This window comes from Cebus imitator, unplaced genomic scaffold, assembly GCF_001604975.1.
Source record: "Cebus imitator isolate Cc_AM_T3 unplaced genomic scaffold, Cebus_imitator-1.0 Scaffold169, whole genome shotgun sequence".
NCBI classification, from domain to species: domain Eukaryota; kingdom Metazoa; phylum Chordata; class Mammalia; order Primates; family Cebidae; genus Cebus; species Cebus imitator.
In genome coordinates, this window is record NW_016107484.1 from 258159 (window position 1) to 273917 (window position 15759).

General features: G+C 44.0%; 1 protein-coding gene and 1 pseudogene across 2 annotated transcripts in view; one reads left to right on the forward strand and one right to left on the reverse strand.

Moving 5' to 3' along the window:
• The window catches only part of ANAPC5 (anaphase promoting complex subunit 5), a 44635-nt gene extending 33654 nt beyond the window's left edge, over window positions 1-10981 (reverse strand). The window contains exons 1-4 of one of the 2 annotated variants that reach the window (XM_017544259.2): window positions 10654-10981; window positions 4964-5043; window positions 4064-4173; window positions 3005-3197 (exon numbers count right to left, since the gene is read on the reverse strand). In XM_017544259.2, coding sequence (XP_017399748.1) covers window positions 3005-3197; window positions 4064-4173; window positions 4964-5043; window positions 10654-10860 — 590 coding nt within the window. In that variant the 5' untranslated portion in view covers window positions 10861-10981. The remainder of the gene's footprint in view (window positions 1-3004; window positions 3198-4063; window positions 4174-4963; window positions 5044-10653) is intronic. The other variant, XM_017544260.2, reaches the window with a different exon arrangement.
• A 24-nt stretch (window positions 10982-11005) lies between these two features.
• The window catches only part of LOC108315108, a 22101-nt pseudogene continuing 17347 nt past the window's right edge, over window positions 11006-15759 (forward strand).

Consider the following 15759-nt stretch of genomic DNA (forward strand, 5'->3'; position numbering starts at 1 on the left):
AAAGGAAAGAAAGAAATATACATCCTGCAAAATAAAAATGTTCTCTAACAAAGAAATTTCTTTTCAGACAAATAATTATACATTTCTTCAATTTTCATGATGAAATTCAGTTTACTAAATGTGCACGATTTTCTGAAACCATATACTTTTACAGTAAATATACTGGATTATACATAAATGACTTCTTAGAATAAGATAAAAACAAAAAGATGGAATTAGACCTAAATAAATCAAGTTAAGAGAAAACCAACCCAAATAAGAAAGTCTGAATTTAACATTTCTTAGAAGTAGTACTTTGCTACTGTAAGCATATAAAGTAGCTAGTAAAAAGATTACACTATAGCCTAGAAGCATTTCTTAGGAGAAAACTAAAAGAGAAAGTAGAGAATAATAATAGTTAACATTTCTAGGCACAGTTCTCAATACTTTATATGAATTTATCACTTAATTCTCACAACCCTCTGGGGAAGTGGTATGAGCCTCATCCTGCAGATAAAGAGCTCAAAGCACAGAACGGGTGACTAACTTGCCAAAGGTCTCACAGACCAAAGGCAGAGGGACAGCAGGCAAACCTGGGGGTCTGGCTGCAGAGTCAAACTCTTAACCCCACACTATATTGCCTTTCCACCAGACAAGAAGCATTTGTAAGGAAATGAGTTTTGGGGAGCACTAAATGGTACTATCATCCTCTTGCTCCCAATACATGCTGAACAAATCATGTAACAGTAAAAAAGCTACTCATAGAAAGTGCAAGAAGCATTCCCCATCTATACACAATGTGACCCCCCACCACCCCAGGGATTACAGTAGCCTAACAGCCTGCAGTGCAGTAAATTATAAGCTCCCAGTAAATAATAAGGTGCCCGCCCTAGCCACCTCTTTAGGGTAGGTGAGGTTTATTTCCCTCAGAGCTCTGAAGGGTGTATCTGTTTACTTGTCAGTCTTCCTCACCAGACCAAAGGCTCTTTGACAGCAGGGAATGAATATATATATATATATATATATATCTTTTTGCCTGCAAGTACAAGTAGTTTATTTGGAAGCAATTCCAGATAACAGTAGTTGAGGAAGTGAAAGTGAAACAGCAAAAGGAAGGACAGTTAATACAAAGTATGTTACCGGGCCAGTTCCAGTCTGGGTGATAGACTATATATTGATTCTCTGCATGCAATTCATCCAATATTCAGTTACAGAACACATTCTATGAGTCAGGCACTCTACTAAGCATTGGGGAAAGGTGATGAAACAAGACAGAGAAGGGTCTTAGCTCTCAAGGGGTGAAAAGCAAGAGGAAACAGATAAGCAAGTAAATTAAGATGGTTACTTAGTGGTGAGAGGTATGGAAGAATAAAGAAATAGAAAGTATCTCGGGCTGGGCGCAGTGGCTCATGCCTATAATCCCAGCACTTTGAGAGTCCAAGGCAAGTGGATCACCTGAGGTCGGGAGTTCGAGACCAGCCGGGCCAACATGGTGAAACCCCATCTCTACTAAAAACACAAAAAAATTAGCTAGGTGTCGTGGTGGGCGCCTGTAATCCCGGCTACTTGGGAGGTGGAGTCAGGAGAATTGCTTGAACACGGGAGGCAGAGGTTGCAATGAGCCGAAATTACACCATTGCACTCCAGGCTAGGCGACAGCAGGACTCCATCTCAAAAAAAAAAAAAAAAATACACAGAAATCAGGTGATCGTCATCGACTCTGACGATTAAAATAATGATTTTTATTATTTCCTATCATTTCCCATCATGATTATCATAAAAAAAAAAAAAAAAAAGAAATTATTTGGGATAGGGGCTACCTCATGGTCAGGGAGGCCTGTCTGAGGAAACCTGAGCTGAGATCTGAATGGTGAAAGGGAGCACACGAGGTCAAAAGCCAGGGAAGGGCATTCCAGGCAACCTGAGGCAGAAAATGATTGCATTAGTCAAGAAACTGAAGGAAAGCCAGAGTAGTCACGATGCTGAGAGTGAAGGGGGAAGTAAAGAGAAAGAGGTCAGAGAAGATCCTTGGGCCAGGTTATACAGGCACTGAGGCCATGGTGAGCTCAGACTCCTCTCTACGTTCCAAAGGTTTGGGCGGAAGAGTGCTGGGATCTGATTAATATTCTTAGGGGCTTCCCCAGAGGCTGTCTGAAGAACAGACGTAGGGAGACAGTTCAGTCAAGGAGAAAGTTAGGCTAGTGCAGATTTGGTGAGTGTATTTGGTAGAGCTCTGGTGCTTAGACTGCAGGGGGAGCAGTGGCCATGAGAGAAGTGAACAAGTTCCAAATATAGCAGGGAGGAAAGACTGACCGGATCTGCTGGGGGACTGAGGTGAAGGACAGGGAGGAATCAAGGACACTACTGGGTTTTAGGCTTGACCAACTAGGTGAGCAACTTCCTCACAGCAACTTCCTTAGAGGTTAGACCCTCAGAGGGCGTTCAATAAATTTTCACTGAATTCATCAACTGTTACTTCACTCTGATGTAACCAACTGTGCCAGTCAGGGACCCAGCAGAAAACAAAGAACACTTTTAAATTGAGTAGTCTGAGAAGAGCTTAAAAAAGGATCAATTTACAAACGCAAGGGAAAGGACAGAGAAGTCATAAGAGACAATACAGTTCCCAGGACTGATAACAGTGGGGTACCTTTCACCTCGGGCCTGTAAACACTTACTTGCTCCCAGTTACCAAACCCCCTGAAGGAGTATAGAGAGGGTGACCTGACAGAAGCTGTGACCCTACAGCCAGTCCCCCAGGACCCCCCCAAGGAAGGGAGCCAATGAATCAACACTCCGACCTCATCCTCCCTGGCCCTGGGGATTACCCACCGGTGCCTCCCATTGGCCAATCAGAAGTCAGAGGGCAAGGGACCCACCCGTGCAGCCCTTATCAGTTAACTTCCCAGATCTGGAGAGGAAAGGGCATAGCCAGCACATGAACTCTAAATGAATAAGGACTTACTGTACTTGAAATTATACTATTTCACAGGAAAAGGATCCCTGTCAGAAAAACCCAAATTACCTTACGGATACATCAAGTTCCTCTTTTTCCATTTTTCTTTCACCCTCATCTCTACCGGTCAGTTCCATATCAGCATCCTCCACTGTCTTCTTCTCACCATTCTGGAAGTACTGCTGAAGGGCCGTGTACAGTTTAAACACTTGGCTGAAAGAAAGCTTACTGTAGGCCAAGATCATGTGACGCAGAAACAAACCTACAAAATAAGACCAGAGACAAGGGGAAGGCATGAACTGACATCCAGGCTCCACAATGGCAGCTCCACAAGGGCAAAGACTGTTTGCTGCAATCCTTCCTTCACAAGAGTAAGAAAGAGACACTTGCAGCTGCCGTTCCCTCTTCCTGGAATGTTCTTCCCCAGTCCTTTACAAAGCTGGTTTCTTCTTATTCAGGGCTCAATCCGCCCACCCCTCCTCCACCTGAAGGCTTCCACTTTACTTTCTTCACGGCTGTTATACTATCTGAAATGATCTTATATATGTGTTTACTTTTACCATCTGACTCCCCCCACCAGAGGTGATCTCCGGAAGAGGAAATTCCATGTCTATCTTACACGTACAGAGCCTGGCACATAGGAAGAGACAGAGAAATAGCTCATGCCGAACAACATAAAAATTACCACACAAAAAAGCCAGAGGGATACAGCATGGGATAAAGCTAATAGAAAAGCATCAAAGAAACACCATGTATGCCCTCACTTTGCATACTGTATCAATAATGTATTTTTACTTACCTGTCTTCATAAGTCTGGGCTGGTGACCCTCACTTACAGATGGACCATGCAGTCAAGTGATCCAGAGGACTGTGAGAAAGAGCTGGGAACCCCTAAAAACCCCAGGACCAGGCTCTGACTCTTACTATTGTAGACAAAACAGAAGGTGCTTTTCCACAGTTAATTATTTAAATATAGATCAAAACAGCAAGGCAATAAATACAAACTGCAACACCTCCAACATCCCCACTGCGTCTGTTCACAGATATAGCAGAGTAATGACAGACATGACTTAGAAAGCTGCTCACTTCAATGAAAATACTCTCTCTCTTCTTAGAAGAGTTTCATACCTACTACACTTGTTTTGTGAACCTCTGGTTCAGTTCCAGAGAAAGAATCTGAAAGGTCATCAAAAAATTGTTCCATATCCTTCAACTCGCCTTCAGCCATCAGTTTGATTCTGAATGAGAAAATTGAGGTGCATATTTTAGAAAGGCCCTTTGAACAACTCCCCATGTTTCATATTCCTCAATTATCTCAAATAATGCAATTGTAAAGAATAAGATGGATCCATAAAAAAATAATAAAATTTGGGGAAAAAAGCTATAGAACAGTATGTTTAATGTTATCCATTTTTCAGTCAGGCACGGTGGCTCACACTTGTAATCCCAGCACTTTGGGAGGCAGAGGCAGATGGATCACTTGAGCCCAGGAGTTCAAGGCCAGCCTAGGCAACACGGCAAAGCCCCACCTCTACTAAAAACACAAAAAATTAGCCGGGTTTCGTGGTGTATACTTGCAGTTCAGCTACTCGGGAGTCTGAGATGGGAAGATCACCTGAGCTCGGAAAGTCCAGGCTGCAGTGAGCCCTGATTGCACCTCTGCACTCCAGCCTGGGCAAAAGAGTGTGATCTTGTCTCCAAAAAAAAAAAAAAAAGTTATCCATTTTTCAACAACAAAACTAAGTAAAGGTTCTTGGGAAAACAACCTAGAATAATAAGGGTATATATATATATATATACTTTTTTTTAAATTTATTTTTAATTTTTTAGAGATGGGGTTTCACCATGTTGGTCAGGCTGGTCTTGAGCTCCTGACCTCGTGATCCGCCTGCCTTGGCCTCCCAAAGTGCAGGGGTTACAGGTGTGAGCCACCGTGCCCGGCCCTGAAGAATTAATTACCACATACCCTTTTGTAATTTTGATCTACCTCGACACCTTTTCATATATAAAGAAGAAAATGAAGTTTACCTGATCTGCACTGAATTTGCCAGCTGTGGACAAGATTCTTCAATTAACTTGTATAGTTTTGACAGTGTAATATCTGGGCCCTGTATAAAGGAGAGAGAGGGAGGTACGGATACATTTTAAAGAGCTGTAGACTGATAAAGAACTGCAAATGTAAATTCATTTATCAACCCCTCTGCTTTAATAATCACTCCAAATAAGCACATAAGGATTTTTCTATCTACCTAAAACAGTAAAGTAATATTTCACATTTGCATACCATTTTTGTCTAGTCAGTCTAAAATAGAAAAAAAGCATAGGATTTATAGTCTGAGGATCCACTGATCCTTCCTTCTTAGCTTTGTAATCATGGCAAGATTGTGACCTCTGAGTCCTAGTTTCCTTCAGTAAAATAACAGTATCTCCCTTGTTTTGGGCCAAGATTAAATAAGATAATACAAAGTGCTTTGTACACTGGAAAACACTATACAGTAAGTGTTCTATTTTTCACAAACATAATCTCATTTGATTTTGTCCCAAACCTTGTAAGGCAGGCAGACATACTATGTGCTGAAGTCCATAAAGAGTACCACAAGAGGCCGGCCATGGTAACTCACACCATAATCCCAACACTTTGGGAGGCTGAGGCGGGCAGATCACCTGAGGTCAGGAGTTCGAGATCAACCTGGTCAACATGGCAAAACCCCGTTTCTACTAAAAACACAAAAATTAGGCCGGGCGCGGTGGCTCAAGCCTGTAATCCCAGCACTTTGGGAGGCCGAGGCGGGTGGATCACAAGGTCAAGAGATCGAGACCATCCTGGTCAACATGGTGAAACCCCGTCTCTACCAAAAATACAAAAAATTAGCTGGGCATGGTGGTGCGTGCCTGTAATCCCAGCTACTGAGGAGGCTGAGGCAGGAGAATTGCCTGAACCCAGGAGGCAGAGGTTGTGGTGAGCCGAGATCGCGCCATTGCACTCCAGCCTGGGTAACATGAGTGAAACTCCGTCTCAAAAAAAAAAACACAAAAATTAGCCAGATGTGGTAGCACGCGCCTGTAGTCCCAGCTACTTGGGAGGCTGGGAGGCAGAGGCTGCAGTGAGCCAACATCGCACCACTGCACTCCAACCTGGGCAACAGAGCAAGACTCCGTCTCAAAGAAAAAAAAAGAGTACCACAAGGAGCATGCAACCTCAGCTACTTAAAGTCTAGTTGAGATGTAAAATTAAATACTGAATCTTTTTTGGAGAATAAGGTGACTACATATATGCCAACGTTAGATGTGGATAACCCAGCAATTGTACTTCTAGGGAAGTTATTTTGGCATGAAAATTGGTTTGAAATTAAGAAGAACTGAAAAGAGCCTGTCAGTCCAATAACGACTTAATTTATAATACAGAGTTAAATTATGTTGCTTTTCTTACTGTGAAGTATAATGCAGCCATTAAAAAGACTATTCAGGGCTGGCCGCAGTGGCTCACGCCTATAATACCAGCACTTTGAGAGGCCAAGACAGGCGGATCACTTGAGGTCAGGTGTTCAAGACCAGCCTGGTCAACATGGTAAACCCGTCTCTCCTGAAAATATCAAAATTAGCCGGGCGTGGTGAGATTGTGCTATCGTACTCCAGCCAGGGTGACAGAGTAAAACTCTGTCTCAAAAAAAAAAAAAAAAACGTGCTGACACACACCTGTAATCCCAGCACTTTGGGAGGCTGAGGCGGATGGATCACTTGAGGCCAGGAGTTCAAGACCAGCCTGGCCAACATGGCAAAACCATGTCTCTACTAAAAATACCCAAAAATGGATCTGGGTGTTATGGCACACTACTGTAATCCCAGCTAACTGGGAGGCTGAGGCACAAAAATCATTTGAACCCAGGAGGTGGAGGTTGCAATGAATTGAGATCAAGCCACTGAACTCCAGCCTGGGAGAGACAGTGACACTGTCTCAAAAAAAACGTGCTGACACAGAAAGATCTTTAACACTTGTTAAGTTTAAAGAGCAAGCTGTAGAACAAAAGAAGCGTTTACATAAAAAAAGCAAGATGAAATTAAAAGTGTACATATATATAGACACACACACACCTATAATCATATGCATCTAGAAAGATACATTCCAAACTGGCACTCAATAAACAGTTAAATAAATTCATGGTAACCATAATCTCTAACAGAGAACAGGATTGGAAGGCATGCAGAATTATAACTTTTCTTTGTTGTTGTTGTTGTTGTTTTGGAGACAGAGTCTTGCTCTGTTGCCCAGGCTACAGTACAGTGGCACAATCTCAGCTCACTGCAACTCTGACTCCCAGGTTCAAGCGATTCTCCTGCCTCAGTCTCCCAAGTAGCTGGGATTACAGGTGTCCGCCACCACGCCCAGCTAGTTTTTTATATTTTAGTACAGATGGAGTTTCACCGTGTTGCCCAGGCTGGTCTGAAACTCCTGACCTCGTAATCCACCAACCTTGGCCTCCCAAAGTGCTGGGATTACGGGAGTGAGCCACCACGCATGGCCAGAACTATAACTTTTCACTCCATCAAGTTCTATATTCCTGTATTTGACATTTTTACAACAAAACTTTATATATAAGCACACACCACCATGCTCAACTAATTATTATTATTATTATTATTATTATTATTACTTTTGGGGTTGGAGTTTTGCTCTTATTGCGCAGGCTAGAGTGCAATGGCATGATCTTGGCTCACTGCAACCTCCACCTTCCAGGTTCAAGTGATTCTCCTGCCTCAGCCTCTGGAGTAGCTGGGATTACAGGTGCCCACTACCACACCTGGCTAATTTTCTGTATTTTTAGTAAAGATAGGGTTTCACCATGTTGGTCAGGCTAGTCTTGAACCCCTGACCTCAAGTGATCCACCTGCCTCAGCCTCCCCATGTGTTGGGATTACAGGCGTGAGCCATTGTGCCTGGCCCAGCTAATTTAAAAAAATTTTTTGTAGACACAGGGTGTCTCTATGTTGCCCAGGCTGTTCTTGAACTCCTAAGCTCAAGTGATCCTCCCATCTCGGCCTCCCAAGTCTAGGCACCCAGCCAAATATTAACTAATTTAAGAAGTCAAACAGTTAGTAAAGGAGTTGAGGTCTGGTTGGAATGCTATTAGATCAATTCTACATATATTTTGATTAGAAGTATACAGTAAGGGGGCCAGGTGTGGTGGCTCATGCCTGTAATCCCAGAACCTTGGGAGGCTGAGGCAGGTGGATCCCTTGAACCCAAGAGTTCAAGATTAGTCTGAGCAACATAGGGAGACCTCATCTCTACTAAAATTTAAAAATTAGCTAGGCGTGTTGGCAGGTGCCTGTAGAACCAGATACTCAGAAAACTGAGATAGGAGGACAGCCTGAACCCAGGAAGTAGAGGCTGTTGTAAGCTATGATCACGCCATGGCACTCCAGCCCAGATGACTGAGCGAGCAAGATCCCTTTGCTCTAAAAAATAATAATAAATTTAAAAATAAGAAATGAAATAACTAGTAATTAGCCAGGTAAAAACCTAAAAAGGAGAATTCCAAACAGCATGAGCAGGAAGGTGAAAGTTAAGAAACCAGGGTCATTGTCTCTTTATTTTTTATTTATTTATTTTGAGACCAATGCCCAGGCTGGAGTGCAGTGATGCGGTCTCGGCTCACTGCAACCTCCACATCCTGGGTTCACACGATTCTCCTGCCTCGGCCTCCATAGTAGCAGGGACTAAAGGTGCAAACCACAATGCCCAGCTAATTTTTTTTGTATTTTTAGTAGAGATGGGGTTTTACCATGTTGGCCAGGTCAAATGCCTGACCTCAAGTGATCTGCCCACCTCGGCCTCCCAAAGTGCTGGGATTATAGGTGTGAGCCACTGTACCAGGCCTCTCTATTTACCAAAATTTTAGTATTATAACTTTTTTTAATAATGGAGGGAAATGCATTTATAATAGTAGCAAACATGACTAACACTTGGAGCTACAAGTTATAAAGACACCGCTTTTATTTAACTGGGTAAGTCTCTTAACCATGGTGTCCTCAGTTCTCCCCTCCTCCCATTCACATATACAAGTGATAATTTTTTTAAACCCTTTATAAGCTATACTAAGGAATATAAACGCAACTCTATATATCCATTTTATTAGGTTTACCTATTAAGATCTCATAATATGGAGGCCCAGGACCCCAGATCTGTTTCTGCCATCACTACTCAACAGACAATGCTTACCCACCAAGGCACAGCTTGACACTTTCTGTAAGAAATCGTCTCAATTCACCCAAGTGCACTCATCCACCTCTATTGCATTTCATTCATTTTACAAATAACTACTCAGGCATTCTAAGAGGCTTTGGGGATGTACAAGTAAACAAAAACAGGACTAAGTACTAAGCTCATGGACATTACCATCTAATGGGGGGAGAAGGACATCTATCACAAAATCATGAATATAAATGGAAAAACCACACCTGACATAGGGGAAGGTATATGCCCTCATAAGAACACACTAAAAGGAAAATACTAGTAACATTGAGCATTTACTATATGCTACTAACAGTTTCTCAGGCCGGGCACGGTGGCTCACGCCTGTAATCCCAGCAGTTTGGGAGGCCAAGGCGGGCGGATCACCTGAGGTTGGGAGTTCGAGACCAGCCTGACCAACATGGAGAAACCCCATCTCTACTAAAAATACAAAAATTAGCCAGGTGTGGTGGTGCATGCCTGTAATCCCAATACTCTGGGACAACCAGGCTGGCGGATCGCTTGAGTCCAGGAGCTCAAGACCCAACCTGGTTAACATGGAGAAACCCGCCTCTACAAAAAACACACAAAAAATTAGCCGGGCATGATGGTCCGCGCCTGTACTCCCAGCTACTTGGGAGGCTGAGGTGGGAGGATTGCTTGAGCCTGGGAGGTCGAGGCTGCAGTGAGCCGTGATCATACCACTGCACTCCAGCCTGGGCGACAGAACAAGGCCCTGTCTCAAAAAAATAAGAATGTTTTAAAAAAGTTTTTAAGTGAAGTGCTTAGCACACAGTAAGTATTGAGTCAGTGCTCCTCCTTGGCTTTATGCTTTTTTTTTTTTTTTTTTTTTTAGTCTTGCTCTGTCACCTAGGCGACAGTGGTGCGATCTTAGCTCACTGCAACCTCTGCCTCTCGGGTACAAGCAATTCTCCTGCCTCAGCCTCCCGAGTGGCTGAGATTACAGGCGCCTGCCACCACACTCGGCTAATTTTTTGTATTTTTAATAGAGACGAGATTTCATTGTTGGTCAGGCCGGTCTCAAACTTCTGACCTCGTGATCTGCCCGCCTAGGCCTCCCAAAGTGCTGGATGATAGGCGTGAGCCACCGTGCCTGGCCCGGTTTTATGCCATTTTTACTATTGATTAGGGTCCTCTAGGATAAGGATCCTGTATAACTTATCCCTGTGTCTCCAACGCTATATTGTATAGCCCCATTTTACAGAAGACACAGGATCCGAAACTATAACTATCAGCTAATAAATACCGGAGCCAGACATGAACCTGCAAAAAAACAAATGCATGTAAAGCGTCTGGCCCACCGTAAACGCTTAGTAATTGTTAGCTGGCGGTAGTAATTATCTTTATTTCTTCACATTCCTCCAAGCAAGGAGAGTATCTGATGGACCCGCGTGTTCTCAAGCCCAGGGTTCCGCACCGAGCAGATGCTCAGTAAAAGTTCGCTGCACGAGCGGGCGCCTCTCACCTGCAGCAGGGGCAGGAGCAGCTGGTTGAGCCTCCGCCGCTCCAAGAGGCTGACGGCGCCCTCGCCTGTGCGACTCATCTCATTCAGCAGCACCAGCACCGCAATCTTATACGGCGTCACCCAGTCCTTGATGCCGAACACATTAGCGTGAACCACCCCGTTGGTCATCATGGGATTGAAGTAGAGGCTCTCGTGGACACTGGCCATGGCGGCCCGAGACTAAGTCCCGGGCCCGCGGCGCGCGGCCGCCAGTTTTCACTCCAGGGCACAACACTACCAGGTGCACATCTCCGACCGCCCGCCTAGTATTCCAGGAAACAGTATCCGCGCGCTCGCGGCTTGCCGTTAGCCAATGAAAGCAGTCTGTCAGACCACATGGGAGGGCCACAGCCAATCAGAATGTCCAGGAGTGCGGCGAGGGGTGCACCAAAAGACTGATTCCCTACAGAAACTCTTGCCGAGTGGGAGCCGGTTCCCAGGCGACGTGGACAGGAACCAGATGGAAGAGAAAGTCCATGCTTGCGGTCGGGGCTGAAGGGACTGAGGAGTTCCCCGTGTGGTTTTGTTGTTGTTTTTTGTTGCTGGTGGTGGTGGTTGTCGGTGGTTTTTGTTGTTTGAGACGATATCTTGCTCTATTACCAAGGCTGGCGGGCAGTGGTTATTAGTAGGCGCCATCAAAGGGCACTGCACCCTCCGAAATCCTTGGCTCAAGCGATCCTCCTGCCTCAGCCTCCCGAGAAGCTGGGGCTACACGCAGCGCGCCTTGCTTATTCATGTAATTTGAATTGGAGTTAAAATTGAATGTTTAAATGATTGTGTTTAAAAGTAAATTAAATTTGCACCGTTAAAGTATGTATTTAATTCACTATGTTACTTTTAAACTCAAATGTTTAGGAGTTTCATTTAACTCTGCCTTTTTAAGGATAGGAACATGAGATTTTTCTTCAGTGTTTCACAAATGCCATTTGCAGACAGCCAGATCAGGTTGCCAATGATCAAGTATCCTTATGTGAAAAAGAAGATAAACAATATCACCTCCCTGTGTTGAGTTGTTTTCCTACCTAATAAACTATAAAATCTATACTCCGCATTTCAGAGCCCTCCAAAATCAATCCCCAGCCAATATTTTCAACCTGATTTTTCACAATTCTCCTTCCGTTCATCTGTACTTCTCCCAAAAAACTTAGTTCTCTATACCCTGAATTATTATTAGTGATCTGGTATCCCTATTAGCCTTTATATCGCTTGAAAGAAAAACCACTTATCATTCAACTTTGGTTACCCACATGAACACACTGTGTCTTGTGCCCGTTTTTATGTTTGTTTCAGTTATACTTTCTCTCTCTCTCATTCTGTCACCCACACTGGACTGCAGTGGCGCACTCACAGCTCACTGCAACCTCAACCTCAACCTCCAGTTACAATAGGTAATTAGAAATGAGCAGGGAAGGAGAATCCCTGGCCCCCAGGAATGCCATGCTCCAGCAATCCTCCCACCTCAGCCTCATGAGTAGCTGAGACTAAAGGCTTAGCCACTATGCATGGCTTTTTTTTAAGACGGGGTTTCACCATATTGGTCAGGCTGGTCTTGAACTCCTGACCTCAGGTGATCCGCCCGCCTTGGCCTCCAAAGTGCTTGGATGTCAGGCATGAGCCACCGCACCCGGCCAAGCTTTTTTTTTTTTTAATCTGAGACGGAGTCCAAGCTGGAGTGCTGTGGCGCCATCTCGGCTAACTACAACCTCTGCCTCCTAGGTTCAAGCAATTCTCCTGCCTCAGCCTCCTGAGTATCTGGGATTACAGGCGCGCGCCACCACACCTGGCTAATTTTTGTATTTTTAGTAGAGATGGGGTTTCACTATGTTGCCAGAACTGGCTGGTCCAGAACTCCTGACCTCAGGTGATCTGCCCATGTTGGCCTCCCAAAGTGCTGAGATTACAGGCATGAGCCACTGCGCCTGGCCACATGGCTAATTTTTAATTTTTTGTAGACATGAGGTCTCACTGTGTTGTCCAGGCTGGTCTCGAACTCCTAGACTCAAGCAATCCTCCTGCCTCAGCCTCCCAAATTGCTAAGATTAAAGGTATGGGCCACTGCATCCAGCCTCATACCTGGTTTTTGTTTTCTCAGCCGCTATTTGTTTAGTGAATAATGAATGAATATGCAGTGTTAGTTCACAAAAACAAAAAGAAGGCATTGATCTCTTGAAATACAAGCTAACTTTTCTAGCTTGAGAACTCTGTATTTTTTAGTTATACAAATTATTATGTAACTGTCTTTTATTTGTGACAGGAGAAGCTGGTTTTTGTCAGGAATTTAATACTTAACCTCTTTCTTTTCCTTGGTTTGTTTATTTTTTGAGGCGGAGTCTCACATTGTCGCCTGGGCTGGAGTACAATGACACAATCTCGGCTCACTGCAACCTATGTCTCCCAGGTTTAAGCGATTCTCCTGCCTCAGCCTCATGAATAGCTGGGATTACAGGCGCCCACCACCACATCTGGCTAATTTTTTTGTAATTTTAGTAAAGACAGGGTTTCACTATGTTGGCCAGGCTGGTCTCGAACTCCTGACCTCATGATCCGCACGCATCAGCCTCCCAAGTGCTGGGATTACAGGCATGAGCCACTGCACCCGGCCATGCCTTGGTTTATTTTTATGCATCACTTAATTAATGAAAGAGCATCCTTACAATCTCACAGCTCTCAGGATATTTTTGCATATGAGTATACCACAAATAAGATTTGACAAAAGGTCTTTATGGAATAAACTACTATTCAACCTTAAAATCCTGAGTAGGAACACTTAATGGAAAGGAGAAAGTAATTTTACAAAATTCTAAGTAACAATTTTACTGTAAATTGGTAAGACTTTCAAGCCATTGATTCATTTATTTAATAACTCTGTGCTAAGCTCCTACTATACTTAAGGCACTGTTCTAGATGCTAGGGACTAAAAGTGTTGAATTTCTAGACCAGAAGTTGCAAACTGAAGTTGTCAGAACTAAATATGGCTCATTAGATACATTTTATGTGCCATGTGCCTTGCATAGTGTTTACCAACACTTAAAAATCAGGATATTGCCAACAAAGAACTACATTTCCAGCTTCACTTGAAAAATTAGAAAATTTGGTAACTTGATTTATTCCTAGATGGTAACAACTGACTGGATATGCACAGCATAAGCCACTTTGCAGGCGCAGTGGTGCGCACCTGTAATCCCTACGCGTGCACACCTGTAATCCCTACGCTTTGGGAGGCCAAGATGGGCAGATGATGAGGTCAGGAGTTCAAGAATAGCCTGGCTAACATGGTAAAACTCTGTCTCTACTAAAAATACAAAAAATTAGCCAGGTATGGTGGCAGGTGCCTGTAATTCCAGCTACTCAGTCGGCTGAGGCAGGAGAATCATTTGATCCTGGGTGGCGGAAGCTGTGGTGAACCGAGATCGTGCCACTGCACTGCAGCCTGAGTGATGGGGTAAGACTCCATCTCAAAAAAAAAAGAAAAAGAAACTACCCAAGGCTATGCACAGCGGCGTATGCCTCTAGTCCCAGCATTTGGGAGGCCAAGGAGGGGAGGATTGCTTGAACCCAGAAGTTTAAGACCAGCCTGGACAACATGGTAAGACCCTGTGTCTACAAGAAAAAGAAAAATAGCTGCGCATGGTGGTATGTGCTTGTAGTCCCAGTTACTTAGGAGCTGAGGTGGGAGAATCACTTGAGTCCAGGAGGTCAAGGCTGCAGTGAGCTGTGAGCATGCCACTGTACTCCAGCCTGGGTGATGGTGAGATACTGTATCAAAATGAAAGAAAGAGAGAAAGAAGGAAGGCAGGAGGGAGGAAAAGGGAGAGAGAAGGAAAGAGAGGAAGAAAAGAAAGAGGGAGGGAGGGAGGAAGAAAGGAAGGGAAGAGAAAAGAAAGGGAAGGAAAGGAAGAAAGAAAAGAAAGGGAAGGAAAGGAAGAAAGAAAAGAAAGAAACTAGCCAAAAGTCCCTTTGATGAGCCAGTCTCTGTCTCTAGGAGACTAAGGAGGACCTGGTGTTACAGATCGGTGATTGGCTGCTATAAATGGTGTTCCTTACACCAGCATTTCAAAGCAGCACTCCAAGGTAACAAAGGAAGCAGGGCTTTGTAACTTGCAGTGGACTTTGGTTTATTCATTTTTACTTATTTTGTTTGCCCAGCATACTCTACTGTCCTCCCCACAAATGTGTTGTTTTTAATTTGCACAAAGTTGTAGAAAATGTCCCTCTGGATGTGGGGATGTGCATGGGCCCTAGCAGAACTAATCAGCCCTTCTCAGGATTGCAGTATGCACTCTAGAGAAAAAGAGCTCAGGCCAGGCGCGGTGGCTCACACCTGTAATCCCAGCACTTTGGGAGGCTGAAGTGGGTGGATCACTGGGGTCAGGAGTTTGAGGCTAGCCTGACCAACAAGGTTAAAACTTGTCTCTACTAAAAATATAAAAATTAGCCAGCATGGTGGCGGGTGCCTGTAATCCCAGCTACTCGAGAGGCTAAGGCAGAAGAATTGCATGCACCCAGGAGGTGGAGGTTGCAGTGAGCCAAGATGGAGCCACTGCACTGCGACCTGGGCAACAGAGTGAGACCCTGTCTGAAAAAATATATATGTAATTAAATTAAAATTAAAAATAAATAAAGAGCTCTCTTTCTCCTGAGGTTGCTAAGCAAGGCTGTAGATGGCATATTCTTTGCTGTCTGTAGGGAAAGAGAACAAGGCCAATCTGCAAAGAGAAACAGAATCAAGCCATGATTCAAGTATATTTGTGATCGATGAGACAAGAGAGCCACCCTGGGAATCAGAACCCCCAGGTTCTAGTCTTGGTCTTGAAACCAGCACTGTAATTCAAGCAACATCCTAGTTTTCTCTCTTGGATTAATTGCATTAACAATGAAAGGTCTGCACTAGATGATATAAGTCATCTGCGGTCCTAATATTATATGACTTGTTACTCTTTACTTTTATTTTTAAAACTTTAAAAAAAACTTTTTTGAGACAGAGTTTGGCTCTTGTTGCCCAGGCTGAAGTGCAGTGGTGCGATCTCAGCTCACCACAGCCTTCATCTCCCAGGTTCAAGCAATTCT